Source organism: Chinchilla lanigera, unplaced genomic scaffold (assembly GCF_000276665.1).
Source record: "Chinchilla lanigera isolate Chin_1 unplaced genomic scaffold, ChiLan1.0 scaffold00020, whole genome shotgun sequence".
NCBI lineage: Eukaryota > Metazoa > Chordata > Mammalia > Rodentia > Chinchillidae > Chinchilla > Chinchilla lanigera.
Genome location: NW_004955421.1, coordinates 24,308,428 through 24,335,407, shown reverse-complemented (window position 1 = coordinate 24,335,407; position 26,980 = coordinate 24,308,428). Strand labels below are relative to the sequence as shown.

At 40.9% G+C, this 26,980-nt stretch overlaps 1 protein-coding gene across 3 annotated transcripts in view; it reads right to left on the bottom strand.

Moving 5' to 3' along the window:
- The window catches only part of Taf3 (TAF3 RNA polymerase II, TATA box binding protein (TBP)-associated factor, 140kDa), a 151,078-nt gene that overhangs the window by 79,065 nt on the left and 45,033 nt on the right, over window positions 1-26,980 (bottom strand). The window contains exon 3 of one of the 3 annotated variants that reach the window (XM_013513725.1): window positions 7,465-7,538. The exons of the other annotated variants lie outside the window; for them this stretch is intronic. Within the exon in view, the coding sequence (XP_013369179.1) occupies window positions 7,504-7,538 (35 nt within the window). The 3' untranslated portion in view covers window positions 7,465-7,503. Of the gene's footprint in view, window positions 1-7,464; window positions 7,539-26,980 lie in introns of those variants that run through there. 3 annotated transcript variants of the gene reach the window in all.

Below are 26,980 nucleotides of genomic sequence, written 5' to 3'. Positions count from 1 at the left end.
CCGGTCGGCTGCGGCTCTCTGCGGTCCTGCCCTTGGGCACAGCCGCCCGCTGCCGGGCTGGGCAGGCCGGCGGCCCCCGGCTCTCTCCCCCGCGCTGCCCCACGCTCTCCAGAAGCGGCTTCTCTCCAGAGCCCCATCCTCACCCTCCTCCCGCCCTGCTGTACTTTTCTTGCAGCACTTCTTACTACCTGAATTCTTACCATCTGTTTAATTGCTTCTATATTCTTGGTCTCCCCAAGCGATGTAGGCACCACTGGAGAAAGAATATTGTTTTGTTCACTAAAATACCGGCCATGTCAAAAAAACAGGTTTATATTTGCGAGCACACAGGAAGTGCGCAAGAAGCGACTCAATGAACCCCATGAGTAGAGGTGAGATCTGAACCCAGGGCCCTCTGACTGCCAAGTCTCTGGCCCTTTCAGGACACAACACACTGCCAGTGTTTCTGAGCAGACTGCGATAGGTGAACGAGAATCTAGTTGTCTCTTTTTGTCGATTATCTTCAGAAATACCTATTATGTATTAAGGTAAAGAGTAGGCCTCAGATAGTAAACAAAACAAAAAAGCTATTGCTGAAAAAAGAAAATTTATGTATACTTCTGTGTTAAGGCAACAATAGTCTTTATAAATTTTAGAAACCAAATTTATGAAAACAAACATAAAACTGACTTTTAAAATGACTTCTTTAAATAATTTGATGTAGAAACTCTGTACTTTAATTTTAAAACCTCATCTATTATAAGAAACATGATTTTGAAAAGTTTAGCTATCTTGAAAGTTCCACTACATAAGAAAATTAGGTTAGACATGTTTTAATAAATAAAGTGTACTAAAATTAGGGCATATGTAGGTATATTAAAAACACTGACATATTTTTAAAATTCAGTTCTTATAAACTGAGTTCTATTTATCACATTCCATAGCTAAGATACTACATACCACGATGAATTAAAGGTGGGTGACGGGTACATTATGTTAATTATACTATTCTACTTTTGTATACAGTAGTTTCTATGTAGGTATGCAACTTTAAGATGTGGTAAAAAATAGAAATATATCCATTTATAACTTGAAGATGAAGACATAGAAATAACAAAGTAACCAATCATCAAAGGAAAATGCCTAGTGACTGAAAGCAAGGTTTCTGCTCTGAAGAGAGCCTTCCTAAATTCAGTAGCATCCAGACCAAGCCCTCAGGGGCGAGGTAGAGGAGCTATGCTGAAACAGTTTACAATCTGTTCACTCATTTTGACATAATGGACACAAAAGACTGCTAGACTCTTAACAAATCTGGACTTTAAAAGCTAAGTGGTATTAATAAACTTAGGCTGACACCGTTCTTTAACAGCCTAAAAAGTCCTCACCCTACACTCTAAAAGAAACTCGCCCTCCTAAAGAGAAGAGGCAAAGGAAAGAAAAAAGTTTTTCACAAACGTGTTGGGGCAGTAGGGAAACCAGCTTGTGCTAAACACATGGGGTGATAGGTACCTGTTGTAAAACACATCTATTTATTTGATGAAAAGCCTAAAGGGTCAATGATTTAGTAATAAGACTTTTAGTCTACCTTAAATACAAGTACCAACTATTAAAGAGATCACTATGTAGAATGTTTTGTATTTGAATTCTCAAGTACAAAAGCATAGGCAGCACCTAATGTTCCTCCCCTTAAAAAAAAAAAACAACAGCTAAGCAATAGCTGGGTACAGTGGTGCAGCCTGAATCTCAGCTAACCGAAGGCTTAGGTAGGAGGATTTGAGCCCAGCCTGAGCAACTGAGAAACTTAATGAAATCTTAATTCAAAAAATAAAAAAGGGCAGAGCATACAGGTTAGTTTGATGGCACGGGTCCAATCCCCAGCATGAAAATGGTAACAATGAAAGCATAGACATTTACAATAAATTTAACAATTGGCAGCGAAAGTCCAAATTTGGAAATACTAAGACGCAGACATCGTATGAAATCAAATTCCCTTGCCTTTATTCTTTTGATATGTATTAACTGAAAACTCGCCACATTCTGCACACTGAGCGTACCAAGCTCGCGTATAAAACAGCCGACAGGGTGACCCGCGTCTTCCTGAAGTTTACATTACCTGGCATAAGAAACAGTAAATAAACTGACATTCAACTCTTAGCCACAGTTTATGATAAATGCTGGAAATAAACCAACACAGTGAAATGATCCAAATTAATGGGATGGGGAAACACATGCTTTGAGGCCCCTCCCCCACCAAGAAGGTAACGTAAGCAAGGGTCTGAAGGAAGGACTTCTTCCCTTTCTTATCTCTGGTATATTTTAGCAGAAATCTCAGACATCACATGATTTTACCAATAAATACTTCCATATGTACGAGTATCTCTAACAGGAAACACATTTTATGAATGTGGATAACCACAATGCCATTATCACATCTAGGAAAATTAGTAACAATTTAAAGACCCACTCTCTATACAAATTTCCTCAAAAATCTCCTCCAAAAGCACATATTTTAGTCAAATTCCCTGAGTCAGTATCTAAAACAGAACCATACACTGTCATTGGTCATTACATCACATAAATCCCATTCGAGCAATGTGTAGTTCCCATGTCTCTCTTTTCCCATGACATTTATTTGCTGAGCAAACTGCACATCATATTCTAGGTTTAGCTGCTTCCCTCCTCCTGGTACCACTTGATCTCCATCTTCTGTATTTCTTACAAGCATGTAACTGATCTGAAGTATTTACAGTCAGGTTCAAGTTACTCGGCAAGAACACCTTATAGGTGGCGCAGTATACTTTTTATGTCACACTAGTGGTACAAACGTCTGGCTGTTCCGCTTTAGTGAGATCAAGGTTCCCCAATGAATTGAAAAAGAGAGGACAGAGGGGTGTCCCACGTGCAGAGGACGGCGGGACACACCTGGGACAAGGGCGGCTTTGGAGATAAAGGACACCAATGAAGCTGAAGCTCACAGGCTTCTACAGGTACGTCTTTAAACTGGGTGGAGAGTTTCTCATCTAGGGAGCTTTTAAAAATTAATCTTTAAACAGTGTTAAACTAAGTGGGATGGAAAACTTTTAGAAGCACGACTGAGCTTCTGATTTCTGTATTTCTATAACTTCTGAGACAAAGGAGATACAAAATATTGCCTGGAGAGTGCAGGGGCAAATGAGATCCAGAATACAGTAAGTCCCTGTCTTAACGAACATTTCAGTTGTGAACTTTCACCGGTGTGCTGTGTAAGACTTAGAGGTGCACCGTGTAAGACTCACTGTGGGAACAGAACTGGATCAAAAGTAGGGGACTCACTGCAGCCGCTGGGTGACACCGGGCTCCTTTTCATGTCCAGTGTGCACTTGAGAGACAGTATTTGTTCTTCCCGCACTTCCATTTGTTGCAGACTGAACTATACTCCCATTCAAGTCCTGTGTGGAGCCTTAACCCTCAGTGTGCCTCTGTGTGGCCATGGGGCCTGGAAAGGGCTGACTAAAGTGGCAGGAGATCAAAAGGGTGTGGACTGGCGTCCCTTAAGAAAGAGGGAAAGACACCAGGCATGCGTGCAGAGACAAGAGTTGAGTAAGGATACTGAGGAAGAGAGTGGCCATCTGCAAGCCAAGGAGAGAGACTTCAGGGTAAACCAAAGCCGCTGACACACTGATCTTGACCTTCTAGCTCCCAGAGTTATGAGAGATCAGTTTCTGCCATTTAGCAGCCAGCTGGTGGCATTTTAACAGCCCAAGCAGATGAATATACCATATAAAATCTAGTACATGAAAGTAACTAGTAGAGGGGATTCTGCAATATAAGGGAAAAAAAAAAGTGGAAAAGAAAAAGAAAGAGAAAAAGAAAAGCACTGTGGATGCAGTATACTTCCCAAAGTTTTTCTATAGTTACACAGGACCAACAGGTTTTGAGGAAAATATTAATGAACTCAGCTAGGCATGGTGGCACATGCTGTAATCCCAATATTTGGGAGCCTGAGGCAGGAGGATAGCTACTAGTTCAAGGCCAGCCTAAGCTACATAGTGAGTTCAAAGCCAATTTGAACTATATAGCAAGACCCTGTCTCAATCCCCCACCACAAAAAAAGCAAAACAAAAACAAATACACAAAAAAATAAATTTATTTATATTAACTACTGTCTGCTAAAGTTTCTGAATGGTATACCTGCAAATTCCCAAAATTTTCTACCTTTGGAATTACCGTCTATTTCCAGAAATTAGGAAAACTATACTTCTTCATACCTGGACAGGTTAGATCATCAGTATTACTTTTGTGGATGAAACCAAGATCTACCAGAGTTACTGAGATCATAAAACCTGTTCCAGGACAAAAACACCTTAAATTACTGCTAGTCCCACTACATCACATCATTGTCTCATGGTTTTTTTACTTTTTGGTCTTCTTGAGAGAGGGGTCTGACCGTTGATGGCTGGCGTTGAACTTACTCTGCAGCCGAGGCTGGGCTTGAACTCACAACAATCCTCCTGCCTCACCCTCCCAATGACTGGGATTACAGGCGTGCGCCCCCGTGCCCGGCCTCTGGTTTTTTTTTTTTTTTTGTTTTTTTTCTGGTACTGGGAATTGAACTCACGACCTTGCACTTGCCAGGCAGGCGCTGTGCTACTGAGCTAAATCCCCAGCCCCTTGCCCGGCCTGTGGATGATGAAATTTTAAAAGTGAGCGTGACCCCTGTGACAGCCTATGTAGTTCTTTAACGTAAGGGTCCCAAATCCATACACCCGAAGAATTAGAAAAATGTAGTAAAGAAATAAAGTGAGCTGGAAATGCAACAGGAAGGAGGCGAGGCACTGTGGAAGCAGAGGGCACTCCCAGTGCCGGGGGCTGTGGCCATTCCCGGACAGAAAGCTTCATGTTCTCCAATCTCCTGATTTCAAAGGAAAACCCAGAAACTGGTCATTAGCTATGTAAAATTTATTTGATTTTAAAATGCTGGCAATAAAATAAAACTTCAAAATACCCAACATGAGACAAACCCAGCATACCCAGAAGGATACAATGTACCCCCACCCTACCTTATTTGCAGACTCTGGTAAATGTCCTGCTGCTGCCAGCCCCCGAAACCCACACAACCAAGGCAAGACCATAATTTCTAAGTGTTTGTACCAAAATACTAGACCTGTGCTATCATACTGCATGTGACAATGGCATCTGCCGATGCATTATATATTTTATTACTCTGCATCACTACTCTGCCACACAGCAGGGGACTTGTGATCTGTGAAATTCATGAGCAAATGTTTGTTTTTCATACAAATTTTGGTAACACTGTCTCTTAGAAATCTAAATATGTTTTCTTAAATGACAATTATAATGTCAGACTAGTATGATTTCTTTCTCTCTCTTTTTTTTTGGTGGGTACTGGAATCAGAGCTGTGCAGCTCAGCTATATCCCCGACCCTAAGCATAGATTTCATTTACCAACTAAATATTACCTAACTGTCCAGCAGGTTCGAATACTCTAGTCTTTTTTGCATGTCTGCTTATTACCATTTCTATCTTCTAAGGAAATGTTTTGTGAGCAAGTCAGCAATTAACAGTCATTTTTCACATCCAAGCACCTTCATAAAGAGATCTATATAGTAAGATTAAATTTTCAGACTTAGGTCTTTTCCTTCAGGTTTAGAGAATCGAAGTCAAGATACCCTGTGAACCCCAAAACATCATATAGCACCAGAAATGTGGCAACTAAAAAAAAAAAAAAAAACCAACAATATTTAAAAGGTAAGGTTAAAGAGTAATATTATTGATCAGAAGTTCTATTTAACAGATAAGATATCATTTTGGATCAGGTACTCCTTGCTTTAGTTTTGTTTTTACTCCACAATGTGCGAGAGGATGCACTACTTCTGGCTTGAGCTCACTGATAAAATTTTTTTAACATTTTGATCTGGGGCAGGTGTGGTGGCACATGCCTATCATCCCAGCGCTTGGGAAGCTGAGGCAGGAGGATGGCCAGGAGTTCAAGGCCAGACTGAGTTACATAGTGAGTTCAAGGCCAGCCTGAACTGCATAGTCAGACCCTGTCTCAAAAAACAAAAATAAAACAAAACTCTGATCTGGTTCATAATTCAGTATATGTAAAAATTCAGTTTGGAATTCAACAAATCATTCCTAGATTTTTTTTTTAGTAGTTAGGTTACTGTCCTTGAAAAAAATAATTTCAATTGGCACTCAAAATGAACATGAACACAGCATGGAATTAGTTTCAAAAGTCCTGATATTTAGGAGCTTGTATACAGTAGCAGTCAGCAATGCCTATTTCCAGTACATCATACTATGTGATAGATCTTCAGTAGATACTTCATGTCTAAATAAAAACAGGAAAAATTCAACGTTTATAAATAGTGAATGTTCAATATAGGGAGAAGATTTTAATAATCATTAACACAGGGTAGCAAGAATAAAGATTTTAATGACATACAGACATACAGAATCCTGATTCTGCCGATTCCTGGTTGATACACACCCCTTGGTTTTTTGAGATAGGCTCTCACTGTACTCAGGCTGGTCTTGAACTCACTATGTAGCCCAGACGGGCCTCAAACTCATGTCAAGCCTCCCTCTTCAGCCTCCCAAATGCTGGGATTACAGGTGTGTGCCACCGTGCCTGCCTCCTAGTTGATTCTTATTCTGAAAATGAAGGTATCTTTACCCACACTACAGTGATGGGCTCCCCATTTTTAAGAGACTCAAAAGGGACCAAGGCAGATCTCTGACATACACGAGACTATTAAACAATGGTGGTTTCTTTTTGCCCTGGGGTTACTGCTGTCAAGCACAAATCACACCTCTAAAAGTCATCATCCTTTCTATATAAGTGACTTATCCTCCCTTGTTTTCATTTTCTGTATCTTGCACCACTCTTTTGAAATGTTAAGTGATGCAGCAGTTCATATAATAACACTAGCACAATGGAAGCCAGGGAAATTTCCGGTGAAATCAAGGCCTCTCCTTCGGTAGAAATGCTGTCATGTGCAAAGAGTGGTTGAGGTCATCCCTGAAAGACAGCTAACAGAGTTCTATCCACTGGCAGCTGCTCAAGTGACCCCCAATTTCTTTCTGCCTAGCATATGCGCAGACCAGCAGTTCTTAAACTTCTGAAAGTGTAAAAAACTAGAAGCGGGGCGCAGTGGCACCTGCCAGAACTTGGAAGGCTGAAGGGAGTCCAGGAGTTCAAGATTAACCTGGACAGCACAGTAGGACTCTATCCAAACAAAACAAAACTACAGATCCTGGGTCCCCAGATATTGTGACTCGACAGATCTAGAACGGAGCCCACCAACTTGCATTTATAACAAGCTGCAGCAGACGCAGGTCAGCAGGCCACACTTAGCCAGACCACCAAACACATTCCAGACAGCAGGCTCCAGGGAAAGGGACCAGTCACAGGTATGGCTGAGATGTAAAATCCTCTCCAACTCTCTGGCTTTTGAACTAAATCTCCTGGAATATGAAATGGTGAAGCAGTAGCATGAGACTGCTCCGCTGTGGTCCTCCTCAGCCCCAAGTCTCCCCTGGCAGCAGCAGGTGTCCTGGGAACATCAGAAATGTCAGTTTAGGGAGCCCCACCCCAGACCTACTGACTCAGAACTGCCAGGGTTGGGCCCAGAAATCTGTGCTTTAATGAGCCTTCTAAATGATTCTGATGCAAGCTTGAGTTTGAGAACCACTGCTCTAGTAGAGATTCAACTACCCATAACCACTTCAAACAGAGCAGATCCAAGTTAATCTTTCTTACATATCAGGTTTCCATGTAAATGTTTGTTAAAGAAAGGGTCTGTGGCTTGAAAAATGTTAGATAACAGCTTCTGTCTCATGTGCTTTGTGGCTCTGGCAGCACAAACTACCCTGGGTGTTTAATATCATAAAAATGTCTTGTTTCTTTTCTTTAAAAGCTTCTGAGATGCTCAGATTTAGAAGGAGAAAAGATGGATATAAGGGAGGGGATGAAGATGATGATGACGTGTAACGACAGATGATGGTTACAGGTGTTATGTACCAGTCTAAGACCTTTGCATTTATTAACCTATTTAATATTCATAGCTACCCCATCCAATAGCTGTTAGCCTTTCAAGTGAAGTGTCCCAAAATAGGAAGGAATACATGCATAATACTTTGGGAAACACTGAATTCCAATGACCTCATCAAGCATTCAACTGTAAGATCTGAGCCCAGGCTCAAAGACAAACTTTCCGAAGGGCTGTTGATTCTACAGGGATTCTGAAGCTCTGGGGCACAAGACACCAAGCAGGGCTTGGCTGGATATGCCGAGGCTTCAACTCTTGAGCAATTCAATGTGCCTTCATGTTACTCTCCATGTGCCAGACCTATGTTTGCACTTTACAAAAACTGGTAAGCCTTATTCAAGTTACTCCGGCCTACAGGAGGCTAAGCTCGTTGGTCCAAGCAAAACTGTTCACTCAGTGACATTAACCTAAGTCAGTCCAAAATGAATGGCAGAATGTAAGAAATCATGAAAAGGCTTAGACTTCAGATGCGAAAGTCTTCAAAGAAAAGCATGCCATTGGCAGCTGCATGTGGTGACATATGCTTGTAATTCCAGCACTTTGGGAGGCGTAGGCAACATTACAAGTTCAAGCCCAGCCTGGGCAACTTATGGCATTAGCAAGACCTCACCTCAAAAATAAAAATAAAGCAGGGTTGGGGACATGGCTCAGGGCAAAGACCCAGGGTTCAATCCCCAGAAATAAAAATAAAATAAACATGCTACTGGGTTAGGGGTGTCAAGAGCTATAAGAGATCTACACAAATAAAAATAAGCTTGCTTTTTATTGCATAAAGCGGGGTAACAGCAACTTAGCAGAAACTCTGTGGTTTCACCCAACAGTCACCTTTCTAACTTTCCATATTTTTCTAGTTCTTCTCCCGGAAAGGAGAAGAGAGACTTAGAATAATGATCTTAATCAGCAACCTGCCCCTCCCCGATTAAATATAGGGTCTTCCTTTGAATAACAACGCAGCTGTAGTTTTGACACGTTTCTGACAGCTGTTGTCACTAAGCAACGGATAGAGGAAAATCCATTCCTGCTTCACTAAATGTGGCCATTATCAGACATCCTGCTTGTTTTACGTCTTGGTTAGGAAGATGTGCCAATAACTGAGAATAACATTCTCTGCCAATATTGAAATTAAAGATAAGCTACTACGAAACTAAAACTTCAGGAGGAAAAATTAAAGGAATGTTGGGGACAGAAAGAAATTAGGCAAGAGCTGCAACACTATGGATATATTCTAAAGTACTCAAACGAAAGAAACATCTTTCCATAGGATCAACTACCATCCTGGGGACACTTTTAATTCCCCTGACACAATTCATTAACGTACATCCTATTTCCTTTTGCCTGACAGCGGTTGCCAAAATCCTCCTGCCTAAAATTGGTGCATCTACCACATATTTTTAAAGGTACAGAGTATAGAAAGCAGAATCTTTGCCTAATTTTAAATTTTTAAAGGAATAATATTGCCTTGCACTACTCTTGCCCCTTGACTTGTAAATTTCACCAAAAATAAACTGTCACACAGCTATGCAGTATCTGAACTCTGGTTAACCAAACTCCAAGAGTGAATCAGTTTGGACAGCAAGGTTTACTTGTATTTTCATTGTGTATAAAAATAAATGGGTTCTGTCTAGAAGAAAGAAAACACTGAATAATTCATTTGAATTAAAGTTAGGGAAAACTCTAAAGTAAAATCATTGTTTCCCACAGACAGAGAAGACAAGGCAAGGGCTGCAAACTGCAGTGCGAGCTCAGCCCACCAGGGCGGGGCTGGGTGCGGCTAGCTTAGGCCACCAGATCTTTGTGTTTTCCAGGTCAACCCCCAAACATCCCAGGTTTTAAATGCTGCCAACCATTTAAAACCAACCGTAAATACCATGCAGACAACACTATGCAGACCCCACAGGTCCAGCCCACCACCTGCCAGGCCTGTGCCCCTCATTCCAATCTCTACTGTCACGATCCTCCACACGTGGGCTCCTTGGTCTAGTCCGTTATGTACTCTTTCCTTTGTCCTTTTACAGACTTATTTACTCTCTTTATGATTCATTTAATTATTCAATAGGTATGAGGTCAATAATATGTATCAGATTTTACTAGGTACAGAATATGTAATTAGGAACAAGACGGACAAGGTCTTTCCTCACAGCATTCACAATATAATAGAAAGCCAAATTTTATTTTATTTTACTTTATTTTATTTATTTTTGAGACAGGGTCTCACTACATGGTTCATGCTGGCCTTGAACTATGTAGCCCAGGCTGGTCTCAAATTTTCCGGGACCCTTCGGCCTCAGCCTACCCAGTGCTGGGATTACAGGCGTGCACCATCATGCTCAGTGGGGAGACAAGTTTCAAAGAAAAAGCATATCAAAGATTGTTTTGTTTTATTTATATTGGGGCTATAAAAACATAAATAAACCGTAGACCAGTTTTCCCCGGTTCAGAAAGGCTCATCAGAGAAGCATTACCAAGTGCCCTGTAAGGACCTCAGCTAGACTCCATTTCAGATTCTACCCCCCACCACTGAAGAACAAGTTCAAACCTCCCGGCTAAGGAATGAACAGCCCTTCACTGTCTACTGAATTTGCAAGGACAGCACGAAATGTCAGGCCTTTCTGTTGGTTTCCTCGTGGCCCAGTTTCCAGGTAGACTGCTCTCCCATACATGCCATGAAATTCTCTGATATCCTGAACTAGACCTGATCTCTGTTTTCTGAATCCTTGCGATATCCTAACAGATTCTGTAATGTTCATCGCAGTTTACCTCACATTACAGGTATCTGAATACTTCATTTCAATTTTTATGCAGTATGGAGTGCCAAGCATCATCTAAGCAATTTCATAGTTTGCTTTATAGATAGAAGTTACTTCCCAAGGAAAACACACACTGGATTGTAGGCCTGTGATACAGTTACACACCCACGTCCTTCTTAGAAATCATAAATTTAGCGAAGGGAGAGAGAGGGAAGTCAGCAGGTACCGAAGCACAGTTAGGAGGAGAAAGCGGTAGCATTCTACACGCACAGTAGGATGGCTACAGTTCACAACAATTTACTAAAGAGCTAGAAGAGGAATTCAAGATAATATATAAAATTTTCAAACTCAGATTTTTGGCGGCATTCCATTTCCCCACTAAAAGGAGCAACGGCTCTTTCTAAGACTAAGATGCGACAAGGAAGTATATACAGGAAGAACACACTATACTGGGGCCTCTGGTTCCAGAAAGGTTTTTTTAAAAGGCTAAAAAATGGATGGCACATTTGTCAAAGGACAGCAGACAGAGCTGTCACTTGTCAGATTTGGGACAACTTGAGCAGCAACATATATGATGACGAATGATTACCTACTAAGTAAAAAAAGGGTTCTGAGCTCAGTGTAATAACTAAAACGGCACAGGAGAAGGAGAGAGACAACCTTTTACCATATTCCACAGAAGAATTCCAATGTAGAGGTAAACTGAAGCATCAGAAAGTCCACATTTGCAATCACTATTACAATATTTACTTAAGCAAAAAAAAAAATCAATGAATATTAAATGAATGTTGAAGAATAAAATATCTCAAAATATTACTGTCTATTCTTCATTAATTACTAAGGGAAAGGCTAGCTTTTTAAGGAAAACTGTCTGGTACACAGCACAAAAAGGATCACCACCCCAAAAAACTGGCAAACTGACATTATACACCCCTAACATAATGCATCAAAATGCAAATAAATGTCACTTACAAAACCCCCTTGCAAGGTTTTCACCCGCGTTCCATCACGAGGAAATAACCGCACACACCCATATTCATGTGGACTCATCAGCGTCACTGTGGCCAGAGCTAGAGAGAGACTCTCGAGACAGGACAGCAGAGAAGCAGTGTACGACCTCAACTGGACTCTGACAGCAAGGGTGAAGAGCTGCAAACAGCACTGCTGGGGAAACGGGGAATGCCCGACACGGAGGTCACAGTGATGTCAAATTCACTCACTGCGGCTATGCAGAACTGCCCGTGCTCTCAGGAAATGCACGCTGACACGCGCATGGGTGAAAGGTCCCAGGGTCTGCAATAGCTCTGGAGAGGCTCAGAAAACAGTTGTGGAAGAATGTGTATGCACAGAGGTCTGTATGTCCAAAGAGAGAGACGCCAATGGGGCAAAAGTTGGAATACAGATCCAGTACTCCTGCTATAATGACTGTTCAGACTTACTACTGAGGCATCCTGTTTGGACTTATGGCCCGTCTTTATGTTTTTGTACAGTTCTGTATATCTTGTTTATATGGCTTCAATGCTTTTTTTGGTATTGGATACCTCATTTATACAGTACTGTAATTTTTACTGATTGTACTCTATAGTACAGTACTGTAGTTTTATGTTGTTATACATTACAGTAGTGCATGTACAAGTTATGTGAAGAAAAGCAAAGTCATCAAACTGTAGTCTCCTTTGACCATTTCTTTGTTCTGAATGTTGTTTTTTTTTTTTTCCGGTGGCAGGAATCGAACTCAGAACCTTGCACTTGCCAGGCAGGCGCTGTGCCGCTGAGCTAACTCCCCAGCCCCTGTTCTGAATATTGTAATGTACATACTAGATACAATTCTTCATTTAGTGATCAATTCAGTTAACAACCTAGGTGCTGGAACCAAACTTAGTCATTAAGTAAGAAATGTCTGTATATCTTCTTGTTAAAATATCAGAAAGAAAAAATACAAACACCTATTTCCTGAAAGTAAATTTTTAGTGTGACTGCCACAGGCATTAGTTAATCAGGTATAGGTTTTTAAATGCTACTACATTTTTGAAGTGTCTTACTATGATATACTAATTTAAGAATTTTTCCAAGTATTTCCAACAGATCTGAGAGGTAAACTCTGTTAACATTAAACATACAAAATAACTGCTCAAGGCATACCTCACGGTAAGTCTAAAGTATAACGAGCCACTAAATTCAAAGATCATGGGTAAAAGCCGATGACCAAAAACTGACCATCGAAACAGCTACACACACAAGAATGTTTTCTACTCAAGCCCAATTTCAAAGGAAAGTAGTTTTCAATGGTTGGTTGGTCAAAAACAACATTAAATAGCAAGCACTAGAAAGTTAATTGAATGTTTGCCAGAAAGAGTAGGACTCATTTTCATACTGGATAATTAATTTCTTTGTTTTTATAAGAATTTTAAAGAGTGACCAACATGCACCCCGTGGGTAATTAACTTCATTCAAGAAAGACTTCTTGACTTTTGTGGCAGCGACTATGCTGAGGTTTGGAAACACTCCAACAATATATTTGTTTTAAATATTTTCTTATAGTATTTTACCTGAAAAAATATATTATAGTGTTACAGTATTTAAACTCAATTATAGGGCTGAGGATTTAGCTCAGTGGCACAGCACCTGCCTGGCAAGTGCAAGGTCGTGAGTTCGATTCCTGGTACTGGAAAACAAACCAACAAAAAAAACTATACACTCAATTATAAATAGCTTTAATAATATCAATGACAGCACAAACCTAGAAAAATCCCCATAAAATACATGTATATAATATTTCAAAATTAATGATAACCAAATACAATGGATCTAAATACAACTACGTAATATAAAAATTATTTTAGATCACTGCCCTACATTTAAATAAAAATCTAAGTATCTGGAGAGTGTCCATAAACATGCTGAAATAAATATCTGTAAACACAACTACTTCAAGAAGCATCACTTTAAAAAATACTTTATTATGTACATGTACCAACTTCCTATGATGAGTACAATCATTATGTATTGTGAACATGCACTAATAAAAATTTTAAAATAGAATAAATAATTTAAAAGATTAACATGATAAATGTGAAATGTTTTGTAATGAAGCTATTGAGATTTTTTTTAAATGATGTGCTAACTTAGGATAAAATTCATATACTTACAACTTTTTTCTCAATATAAATCCTAAAGAGCGAAAAGTTTCTTACAACAGATTTAAATTAATTACATGAAACACTATATATTCTTTTATTTTAGAGAATTAAAAAAAAGAAAAATATCAAAATGCCAACAGCACAGACAAAAAACAAAGAAAAAACAGTAAGAATGATACAGGGTTTCAGAACAAAATGATAGGGACTAACAGTGGTTGTTATATTACATATTTTTATCTTCATCGAAGTTGGTCAGATTACCAGATGTAAGAATGCAAGATTAATCAAACCATCAAACAGAATCAAAAATAAAAACAAAAAAATTATAAATGATGCAGAGTTTCACCAAGCAAGATGACAGGAATTCAACAGTGGTTAAGTTGCATATTGTTGTATTCTTTACCTGCCCCCAAACTACAGAAATTGCTACTTAAACATGTTTTACCAGTGTGAACATATTTTAAAAATGTATTTCTATTAGTGGTTACCATCTTACAAAGATGGCTTTCTGTACGGTGTTCCCATACATGCGCACGTTCGGGTCAGAGCCATCCTCCCACTGTCCTACAACCTCACCTCCTGTCTCCACATCCCTGTCCTCTTGTCCCTCCTGCTTTCTGCCAGCTATTTCACATTCCACGCCTTAGGGAAAATGTGAGCTCGGACTTCCGAGTCTGGGTTATTTTCCTTAACATGATGATCTCTACAGTTCCATCCATTTCCTGTAAATGGCACAAGTTCCTTCTTCAGAGCTGGTAACACAACACTGTACACGCACCGCTTGCTTTTCATCCATTCATCTCTTACCGGGCACCGAGGCTGGTTCTACTTTTTGGCTGTAGGGAACTATGCCACCATACACTGGGGCATGCAAGTACTCTGCATACTCCTACAGTACACTGACTTTAACGTTCTCAGAGTTGCCCAGGCTGGACTTGAACTTGCACCCTTCCTGCTTCAACCTCTCAAGAGTGGCAGGATTACAGGCATGTGTCACCATGCCCAGCTCTGGGTTTTGTTGTTGTATTCTTGGTGACAGGCATCCTGACTGAGGTGAGATGGAATCTCAATGTGGTTTTAATTTGCATTTTCTAATGACTAAATATGTTGAACTTTTTTTCATGTACTTACTGGCCAGTTGTACTTCTTTTGAGAAGTATCTGTTCAATTCATCTGCACATTTTTTAAATTGGACTATTTGATTTTTTATAGTTTTTAAAAAAATATTCTAGATATGAATACTGTCAGAAAACTGACAAAGGTTCCTATTCTATAGGCTATCTCTTCACTTTTTGTTTCACTTTCTGTGCAGAAACTTCTTAGTCTCATGTAGTCCCATTTGCTGATTTTTTTTTTCTTTAAAGGCAGGTTCTCACTATGTAGTTCACGCTGGCCTCAAATTCACAGTGATCTTTCTGCCTTTGCCTCCCAAGTGGTAGGATAATAGAAAATAGGAAAGAAATGAGAAAATGAACTCCAATTTAAAACATGGACAGATAGAAAACCACTGTTCCACTTTCAAGGGCTCAATATCCAGTCATCAACCAACAATCACTTCGGTCACTTTACATACCACATCACACTTGCTAGGATGGATGCACACCCCTCTCCACTTCCAACACCTATCAGAAGCCAGATAGCACTGGGACATAACAAAGGCAGCTATTACATGGTTGGCCTTTGCTTTTTATATAATACTTTTCATCTTATACGATACGTTTTTAAAATTTGTTCTTCCACCAAACTATGTTCCTGAGGGTTAACTATCCCCGCTGATAGTAATTATGCTATTGAAGACTGTGTATCAATCAGCAGGAAAATTTTTTAAATGTGCTGCATTCCAAAGTCAAACACAGATAGTAACTATAACTTTGGATGACATATATTGCTTCTAGCAGAATGGCTAACTGCCAATTTTGAGTTTACTGTAGTAAAACACAAAAATGGAAGGGGAAAAGGATAATTTTAGTATTGATAAAATAAAACATGGCATTCCTCTGATGAAATGGGTTAGGAGATTACAACTGGGAAAATTTGAGTTTTGTATCTACACTGCTGGCGAAATACTAGGCTGGAAAGAGAAGAGGCAGAAATAGACTGGCTCTTTCTACATCCCTAAAAAAGTTCTTTTGAAAAGAATGACTAGATATGAGTTAAACAGAAATATTATAAGAAGTGGTATTTCAATTATGAAGATCAATTTATATCAAGATCCTAACAGGGCTTGGAAGTATCTGAGAAAATGTTGATGTGGGCCACACAGGAAAGGGCCTGGACACGGAAGAGCGGGGCAAAGTGATGGGCTTGGTGAACACACATCAGAAGGCTTAGGAAGCGAAGGAATCAATGAGACAGAAGCGACAACAGGCAAAGCAGACAATGCCCAGGACAGATCTGGCCGCAGAGTAAAAACAGAGCAAAAAGGATCAGTGATATGAAGGAAAGTACCTAAGGCAACAAAAGCCAAGGACATGCAGCACAAGGCAGAAAGGAAAAGAACATGAACGTTTGGTACAATAAAAGGAAGTCTTGGACTGGGAGGGCTCTGACAGGCTGCACACAGGAAACCCTGGGAGAAATGCATATGCTGTTCCATTCCTCCCTACTTCCTACCTTAATAGCTACATACACACTGCTGGGATTTTCTAAGAAAGAGTGTTGCAAAAACTAATCTCAGCTTTATGGCAGGACTGATAATTAAAGATAATAAATATTTTTATTTTAATAGTCTGACAATATTTTACCAGGTTAAGATTTAGTATTTTAATACATTAAAAGATTATAAAATATCATTTGCTACTTTAAAAAAAATCATCACTTTTTATTGTAAGAGATGAAAAACTAGAGCAATGAATCAGGTTTTCATTTGTTTTTTATCTTTCTCTTTCTTTTTTTTTGCCTTTTTGAGACAGGGTCTTGCTATGCAGTTCAAGCTGGCCTTGAGCTCACTTTGTAGCCCAGGCTGGTCTGGAACTTGCAACGATCCTCCTGCCTCAGCCTCCCAAGTGCTGGGATTATAGGCGTGCACCACCATGCCTGGTTTCCTGCTTTTTATCTTTTTATTACATTTTTCAAAATTCCTCTAATGAAGCAGAACAAAGAAAGCTAAATGATAGTACTTTTGTATGAAATTTGTACTTGACAAAAGGAATGTACATTACATGAAGTTGAAAGCCCCTCAGGAACTCACCATGGGTAAGCACAGCCTCCAGGCCCTGGCATACAGACTGTACTGTTTATTGATATTTTTAGTTATTTCTTAAGCAAGACCTCATGAAATAGATAAAAGTGCACAGAAAATCCAAAATTCTTCCCAAGCAAAGGGGCAAAAGAAGTATTCATGATGTACCTCTAAATTTTGTAATATATAAAGTTGTATGCACATAATTGCTCAATAAATATTGAGGGAAGGAATGATTAATAAACACCTGGGTTTTGGAATTAAATTTTTAAAAGAGGAAAACATCCTACTTGTTAAAATGAAAACATTTGCTGATAAGTTAGCTGTCAGCAAGTCATTCACTGTTACAATTTATACACATACTGCAATACCATACAACACTATCATATTGGAGTTAACAAGCAAAGTAGATACTCCATTTATACTGGCAACATTCCACAAACAACAAAGCCAAGTCCAGTAGATACAACATTTTCCAAATGCATGTAAACTACTGAGATGAATTCTTTCTGCTGACAATCCCAGGGGAGAGAAGAGAAAATGATGTGTTTTACCCTAAGAGCTCAAAGCTCTCTTGGGAGGTAATTCAATTGAAATTTTATATTCAGTCTAGCCAGGCAGTGATAAACAGATGCTTAAATTAGCTGTCTTATGCCATAATCAAATTATCTGAAGAAAAAAGTTCCTAACAAAAATACAGAGGAGGTGAAGAGAGAAAAGAAAAAAACAAAACATAAAGCAGCTATTATTTTTGGGGAGAAATGTTTTTATAACTGACTTCTGTAAGCAGTGTGCCATAGAAAGCCGCCATGCTTCTCAACACATTCATAGCAGTGGTTTATTTGTACCACGGTGCAGGTTAGACGCTAATAATTACTTAAAAATATTTTTATACTAAGCTTTTTGAAATTGATGTAATTTACAGGGTTTTTTCTTAAAAGGTTGCAGAAACAAAATTTAACTTGCATCTGTATCTTTTACTATAAACAACTGCAGTTATACACATAAAAACTAAATCAATAAAAGATGAAAGGTTAAAACTGACTTACAAAACCATTTCCTTATGTCAAAGTAGATAAAACTAAACAGTCAGCTTTTAAAAATTACACCCAGCAATCAAACAACAGAAGATAACTTTATTTTTAAAGCCACAACCTGTAACCTCCTTTCACCTTACTCACGGGATGAGCTCATGCTCACCTCCCCCAGCAAATCTGCTGACACGGTCTGCCACAGCACACAGCCAGCAAAGGGTGGAGCTGCGCTCCAACAGCTCCATAAACGCTGGCATCTACTAGTTGAGCTACATTCTTACCCAAAATCACTCGGGCTGTTCTCAAACTAGTGTTTGTCCATTGAACTTGTCACTGTAGTTATGTTCCTTAAATATTAACCAAGTAAATATGAGTATAAAAGAGACCTGTTTCTAATGAAAACTAAATTGAATGCTTCAGAAAGACCTGACATAGCCTAACCACAGGGAAAACAATACTTTTATGATGTAGATGTGAACAAGAATTGTAAAAATAAACCAGAGGACTACAAGTTACAATTTCGAAGGACTATGTAAAGATTACTTTGTAAGTTTTTAAAGTCTGACTTCACTTTAAAGAAACAGAAAGATCATACTTGATATAATAGAAGTGTGATCATATTTGATATAATAAAAGTGTGTTTTATGCAAGAGAGGCAACACTAAATTCCAACTGAAGAACCAACACTTGTAGAGTTTTGCCTGCACTTAAAAAGATAGGTTGAATGTACATTTATGTGTCTTAAAATGCTTAAAGTTTCCATATATAAATCTTTTCATCAATGGCCTACTTCATCTTTTCTAGATTAACTGACAAACTAACAAGATACGAGGCTTCCAGTTTATTATGTTAGACCCTAGAACACAAATGCAAGTTGCTCAACAACTAGTGGGTGATGCAATTCAGTATTATAAAGTGCTACGAAAGAACATGAACAGGACGAATTTGTCCAGTAAGTCACTGACTGTATGAATCAGAACCTCACAACTAGCGAAGAGAGATTTGGAAGACTGTGAAATGCACTGAGTCTTAAATGGGACATATACGTAAGGCAGGCAGATAAAAAGAGGTCCTTCCAGGCGAAGAAAAAAAAAGGCAGGCAGGTGAGATTGGTGACTCTAGGTTGGTTACCATTTCCACCACTGAGGAAGACAAAAGTTATGTGAAATGCAGTGGGGAGAGGCTAGTTCACAAAAGGACTTATGTCCATGGCCAGGAGTTTGATTTTTATCAGGAATGCAAAATAATTTGGGGGATTTTAAGTACAGCAGCAATCAAATAGACTTCTAGTTCAGAAACACTGCTCGTGCTGTACTATGAAAGACAGAACAGAGGAAGAAAAATTTGGAAGAGTAACTGTAAAACTAGCGATCCAAATCGCAACAGGCCCGTGGGGTTGGAAAGGACGTGAAGCTGAGCTGGTAGGAATTAGATGACGGAGAAGAGTGGGAAAGAGCCTACAGGAAGACCTCCAGGTTCTGCCATGGGAACAGATACGGGAAGGGAGTTAACAAGATATCAACGTAGGTGAGAACCAGACCAGAAGGAGGTACTTCTGTCTTGGAAATAAAGAACATGGGGTGCAATCTGTCCAGCGAGGCACTGGACAGATGAATCCGAACCGCACCGGAAGGCAAAGCTTGGGGAAGAAGGGATAGGAGGAGCTCGCTGGCCGGGCACTGGGACAGTTACAACACGCTCCCTGGACCAGGCTGAGTGTGAAGTCCCTCTGTTAGGTACTGTCCCCGTGACTGTGGGCAAGTTATTTCTCTGCTTACTCACTGGTAACAAAGAGACAAGAGCAGCACTTGCCTCCTAGGGCAGGCTGCTGTGAAGATGAAATAAGTAGATGTGCGGTGTCACAAACAGTGCCTGGCATGTGTGCCCGTGTAGCACTCGTGTTTCCAGATTCTGCGCAGCTGCGGCCGTCACCCAGCCTGGAGACACTGGGGCCTCCAGGTGGGACGGGACAGAGAGGAGGGAGGGGAAGGTCCGTAGTGTTGAAGGCCACGAAGATGTGACATGGATAAGGTTCGGAAGATGTGGATTAGAATCGAGAATAAGAAGGCACGGGAGAGTCTATAAAAGCAGTTACCACAGAAGGGTCTCCACGCGTTTAGAACTGCGTGCCCCGGGAATGAAAATGTAAATTCGCACCTCAACTGCCTCACTTCTCATCCTTCCAGGTTACATGCCCGTACTGCCATCAAGGGCCCCCTCCAGCACAGCTGCTACCCCAAGGAGGTTCACCCACCGACCGCAGAGAGGAGGAAACTCTAACTCCAACGCGCTTTATTAGGAACTTCTAATCTAGGGGCCAACTTCTTATCAGGCAAGATTAGTTGGTCTTTTTAAGAGCAGGATGTGGCTAAAGACAGACCTGGCCCAGGAGCAGATAGGAGAGCTCTGCCATCACCAGTTCTGTTTGTACACAATAAGTACAGTACAGACGACAGCAGGCTTTCCAACTGGTAAGACACACTCCCATCTGGGGAGGGCGCCCACCTAACCCGCACAGCCTTGAGCGGGCGCATAGGGGCTGGTACAAAACGACAGACCTAAAAGTAGACAGAGGACCGCGGCCAACCTCTCAGCCCCGTGTGCAGTCTCCCGTCCTCTCCGGCAGACGCACATACGTCACGACCACAGCACTGTTACTGAGTAAGGGGGATCAGCGTTTAAATGCATCACATGTAAATAAATTAAACACATCAAAATATACTGAACTTTAAGATTTAAAAAATACGTGGAGGGCTGGGGATGTAGCTCAGTGGTGCAGCACCTGCCGGGCAAGTGTGAGGTCGTGAGTTTGATTTCCTGTACAAAAACAAACAAAACCATGTAGATAAACATAAACAGAAGTTAAGCATTCTCTCCTGTGCCCAGTAAGCACAGGAGAATCTTGTGTGCTCCACTTTGGACAAAGTAAGGATGGTTAAAAAGGTTAAACGTGAAGAAATTAAAAAAACAAAACAAAACACGTCTGAACAGTGTTTCAGGAAGCTTGGTTGTAAAAAAGAAAGTGTAGATTTTGTCCTAGAGGAAGATAGATAAAGAAAAGGTTTGAACATGTTTCTTAGGACCTAGGCATGACTGCAGGTGAAAGGCAGGAGCCAATGGAGAGAAAGAATCGGGAAGGAAAGGGGATGAGTTACAGAGCTACAGACCCTAAACCTGGCAGACAGTCCCATTCCCTCACCACGACGGCAGGGGTGTCAGGGTATTTTAGAATATGGATTCAAAGGCCTGGAAAGCTCCGCTACAAAAAATCCTTCCTTGAATTATTCTGATGGCGCTGGTCTGTGGAATGAAGCTGGAACCAGGGGCCTAGAGCGCTGATGAAGGGTTGAGAAAGTAACAATTTCCAGTGCTTCACTTTTTAAACTCTATAATTTACTTTGCCATTCTTTTTCAAGTGGCCAATTAAAGTTATAAAGAATTTTAGTCACCTGAAAGGTATAATCAGGTATCTTCTCTAATCCTCAGCTTTTCCTTTATCATCCCCAGTTTTAGCTTGGACTGAAAAACCTTTCCTGGGGTTTGTTCTCAGACTTCAGATGATCAGCATCAAAACACTCCTGGGGCTCTTATCTGTCTCAGGCCCGGGCAGTCAATTCATCTTGCCTAAACAGTTCACAGTTATCACCAGGACAGTCTTGTGCTGAATTTTCATCTCCTCTGCTCTCTGATCTCCTGCTTCCTTTTCCTATAAGCAGCAGAAGTGGGGAGAGAAAAAGAAAAGTAGAGGAAAAGAGAAGAGCTACACAGAATCTCTTCATTGTGGAGATAAAGCCTTTCTCGACTCTTGAGAACATAAAATGTTCCTGCCACACCAGCAAAAATTTTCTAAGCACACTTTCAAGCTGGGGTCATGGCTGACACATTTTACATAAAATGTCAGGTCCCTATGTCACTAACTTTCCTTAACAACCCCTTGATTCATAAACTGCTTTACATCCAGTTTTCTTAATCATTTTCTTAAGATGGTGTTCTATAAAAGAGAACACTTCAAACAACACTTAAAAATACACTTAAAGTACTTAAAATAATTTCAATAAAAGATTACAGTATCCTGTATCAACCGTAAGTTATGCTCCCTGAATAAGAAGCCTGACAGAAGAACCTGAAAGTTAGCTATTATGCTGAACTGCTCCAGTGAAATGAGTGTTAGTACTAAGATGGCAAAATAGGAACCAAGTGGCCACTCACTGGGTATCTGCTATGTACCATGGTGAATATATCGGATCTCATTTATCTTTTACAGGCTGGGCGTGATGGCGCACACCTGTAATCACAGCACTCATGAGGCTGAGGCAGGAGGACTGCCATGAGTCTGAGGCCAGCCTGGACTGCACAGTGAGACCTTGTCTCAAAAGAAAAAAAATTACTTTTATAGCACCCTAGTGTTATAGTCGGGGTTTGCAAGGGAACAGACTTAATACAGGACATATAATCTACAGGATTATTTTATAATACTCATCCAAAAAGTCCAATGTAGAAAAGTGCAGGAGACCTGTCCACACACTAGAGACCTGAAGAATCCAGCTGAGGGCCTGGATGCCATGGCAATGTCCTGCCCAAGTCCAGCTGCAGGCCTACAGCCCATGGCAATGTCTCATGCAAGTCGGTATGAGGGGTCTGCACTGGGAAGGCCCAAAGGCCAGCAGTGGAAGCTAGAAAGTCTGTCAGCAGGCTGAGGAATCTGCACTGGAGCCGGGAAGTGACACTCAGGGCAAGGAGCAGAGCTCTCCCGAAGAGAACCGCAGCCATCCTCAGCGACAGCAAGGACCCGAGCTCCTCCAGTGGTAACAGCTAAGCTCGCATCAGGAAAGTTAGTGTGACAAGCTTCTCCACGAGATCAACAGCACACCCTTTCCCCTTCAGTTCTTTTCTGCTGTAGGCAACAACCCTCAGGTGGGCCTTCCACGCCCGGCACCACGCTGACTCAGTTCAGCTGGGGGTTACAAGCTGCCCATTAGTTAATCCCCCACACCCTGGAACTATTACCATTCTCATTTTACAGAGAAAGAAGGAGGGTTAAGAAAATTATATACCCACGAAGAGTTCAGCCCAAAGAGCTCCATTTAAGGGCAGCAGTGAAGATGCTCGCCACCAGGAGGGAGCACGTGCATGTTTGTCCCTGAGAACGGCCGAGAGTGTGGGAGAGGGAGCCACACCTGCACCACAGCCTCTGGCGTCAACACGGACACAAAGGCGGAAAGGACACACAGGGGCCGGGAGCGTGGGGCCAAGCTGCTGGGACTGGCTGCCCTCAAGGACGCAGGGAGACAGCTGGAAAGAACTGTGGGTGTGGGGACTCGGCAGTGCAGAGAAAAGGCGGGAGGCACACTTCTCTTCTACTGTACAATTCTGACTTTTGGCACCAGAAAACTAAGGGTGGAGGGAAAGCCCAAAAAGAAACAGGTATCAGTGATTCACTGTTTTGAATGTAAACATATTTCAAATGAGTAACAATTATACTGGGGGTGCTGGGGATATAGCTCAGTGGTACAGCGCCTTGCTTGGCAAGTGCAAGGTCCTGAGTTCAATTCCTGGTACCAAACAAACAATTATACTGGGGGTAGAGGAAAAGGAACTAACTCAAGTAACTTCTTTGTGTACTGTGCTAAAGCCTATATGACATACGACCTGCTATTTAAACTGTTTTTAAGTATGCAATTCAGTGGCACTGATTAAATTCACAATGTTATACAACCATCAGCACCATCTACTATCAAAACTTTTCATCAACTCAAACTGAAACTCTGTCTGTAACTCACTAAGCGATAACTTCCCATACAACCTCCCCTCAGCCCTTCCAAGTAATTTTTTAACACAAAATTTTGATGTACACTAATTCTCTCTTACCCATAGCTTCACGTCGTGGTTTCAGTTATCCACAGTCAACTATGGTTCAAAAACATTAGATGGAAAATTCCAGAAATAAACAATTTGTAAGATGTACACTGCAGCACACTATTCTCAGTGTGGTGATGAAACCCTGGTCGATGGCAGAACCTTCTGGTCCAGCACAGCTACACTGCACACACTACGTGCTTGTTGGTCCTTTGTGCAGCTGTTACCTGTGCTCAGTGGTCACTCGGTACCCTGTTGGTTACCAGATCTACAGTAGGGGCGACACACTGCTGACGTGCTTACAACTGCTATATAGTGCAAGAGTAGCGATGCTAGAAATTAGAACACACCACAGAGAAGCCATACAGTGGTTTCTTTAAATGAAAAGGTGAAAGTTCATGATCTAAGAAAAGGAAAAAAAAAACACATGCTGAGGTTGCTAAGATCTATGGTAAGAAGGAATCTACTATCTATGAAATTTTGAAGAAGGAAAAAGGAATTCATGCTAGTTTTGCTACTGAACCTCAAACTGAAAAATTAAGGCCAGAGGACATGAAAAGTCCTTTGCTAAGATGGGAAAGACATTAAAGTTTAGGATTCAGTATATCCATAATTTCAGATATCCAGAGTCTTATATGCATCCTCTATGGATAAGGGCCTATTCCTGCATACCTCTGAACTAAAGACGGGGAGGGGGAGGCTGTAAATAAAATCTGAAGCCTAGATATACTGAGATGGGTAAGCAATCCTAAAAACACTTTCTGTATGTGTATTCTACAATTAAGTAAATAGGAGAATAAAATGTAGTATTAGAGATGGAATTATCATTATAAACTCATGCATTTAATATATACACATGGAATTATGAAATATATCCATAAATACATTTTTCCTAAGAGAAAAAAATGGCACTATAGTAGCAATGACTAATCTTACTACAATACCTGATTTTGGAATCTACAGTCTATTTTTCAAAAATAGGAGGCATGGCTTCTTGGAGAAATGACTGATTCCAGGGCTAGAGATAGGAGGACAAAGCCTGAATAACCCCACTGGGCTGGAAGAACCATGAGAAGGAGCCAAGGACGTACTAGGGCGCTTCTGGGGCTTCCAAGGGTGAAATCAGAAACAATTTAAGCTCCAAAATAAATGGCAGTAATAGAGTATATAATACACTGACTAAAAGCACACACCACTCTCAACACGTGAATAAGTGGAAAGGTATATTAGTTTTGCATTACTACAACGAAATAGTTGGAGCAGCTAACTTATAAAGACAAAAGGTTTATTCAGCTCACAGTTTTGGAGGTTCAGTCTGGGACGGTTTAAAGGCTGGGTGGGGGTGGGGAGGTGAGGAGGGCATCGGAGTCACTGGTCTCATGTCTGCTGAGAGCAGAGGACGGTGGCACATCACGGTGGAAGTCCATGTAGGAGCCAGCTCTCGTGTCTCAGAGAGAGTGAGAAGCACCGGCTGGCTTCCTTTGCAACAGCCCTTCAATGGAGACCCAAGGAGACCTACTTACTCCTCCCCTCCATGACCCCTGCTGGACCCCACGGCCCCAGATTCCACCACTTCCCACAGCACCACACCTGGGCCAAGGCTCCAGTCAGTGGACCTTGTGAGATGCTCAGACCACACCCAAGCCACAGCAGACGAGAAAACCACCCTCACAGTACAATGCCACCTAATCAATGTAGAGAAAGGATCAAGTTAGAAATTAACCATTGAGCGACTACTGGTAAAAACAGACCCGAGTAACAGCCATCGGGGGTGCTGGAAACTAGCGGGGAAAGGCGAGGAGAACATTCACGCGGGCTCAAAACACCTCACCAGGCAGCTGTCCTGACAGAAGGAATTGGTAACCTGACAGCAGAGAAAGCCAGTAGCAACCACTTAAGCAAGTAAAATCACCACTGAATCCACTCAAGGGTAGTCATACAATGCACTGGAAAAACACACAACTTTTATAGCAATTCTGACAAAAAAAATTTACATCAGACAAATCCATTCTGAAGACGACTACTCCGCTCTCTTGTAAGTTCATGAACGGCAAAGACAGAGTAAAGAACAACTGAAGAACTAAAGCGCTATGCACTGTGGGATTCCTAACTACACTGGAGCAGAGAGAATTTTCCTCTCCTTTTGCTACAGAGGATATTACTGGAACAACTGATGTAATCTAAACGTGGCTTGTAGATTTGATAGCAGTATTACAGCAATGTTAATTTCCTGATTTCGATAAACGTACTGTATAACTGTATATATAATATGAGAAATGCTTCATTTATGGAAAATACACCCTGGGCTGGGGATATAGCTCAGTGGCACAGCGACTACCTGGAAAATACACCCTGAAATATTTAAGAGATGGAGCGTCACATTTCCAAGTTACTTTAAAACACAGTTGAGAAACAACACACACACACACACACATATATATATATATATATGTATATACATGTACATGCAGGAGTAAAACAATATAGCAAAGGGGCAAAGTGTTAACATCTGGATAACCTAGATCAATGTCTCAAATTCTTTGTGCTATTTTTCTAACTTTTCTATGTCTACAATTATAAAAAGGGACCAAAAATCCCATGGCGTATTAACCTAGCCACTGCTTAATATCTTCTGCAAGACAGACCCTCAGGCAGGGACCACTGGAGCAAGGACGGCTCACTACCAGTGGAGATTTCCTTAGTCACTGCCTTCTGATATGAGCATGCCCCCTGTAGACACTGTGACTGCTGAAGAATTTATGCTGATTCCAAATCTATCCGAGTATATTTTTCATCTGTCAAACCTCTGTGCCTTTTCTCGTGGTTAAAATGTTGTTTCCCTAAGATTTTTCAACAGCTTTCTACCATTCTTTGTTTCTTTTCTTTTTTCTTTTTTTGTACCAGGAATCAAAAACTCAGGACCTTACACTTGCCAGGCAGGCACTTGTGCCGCTGAGCTCTATTCCTGGCCCCCCTGCCATTCTTAAGA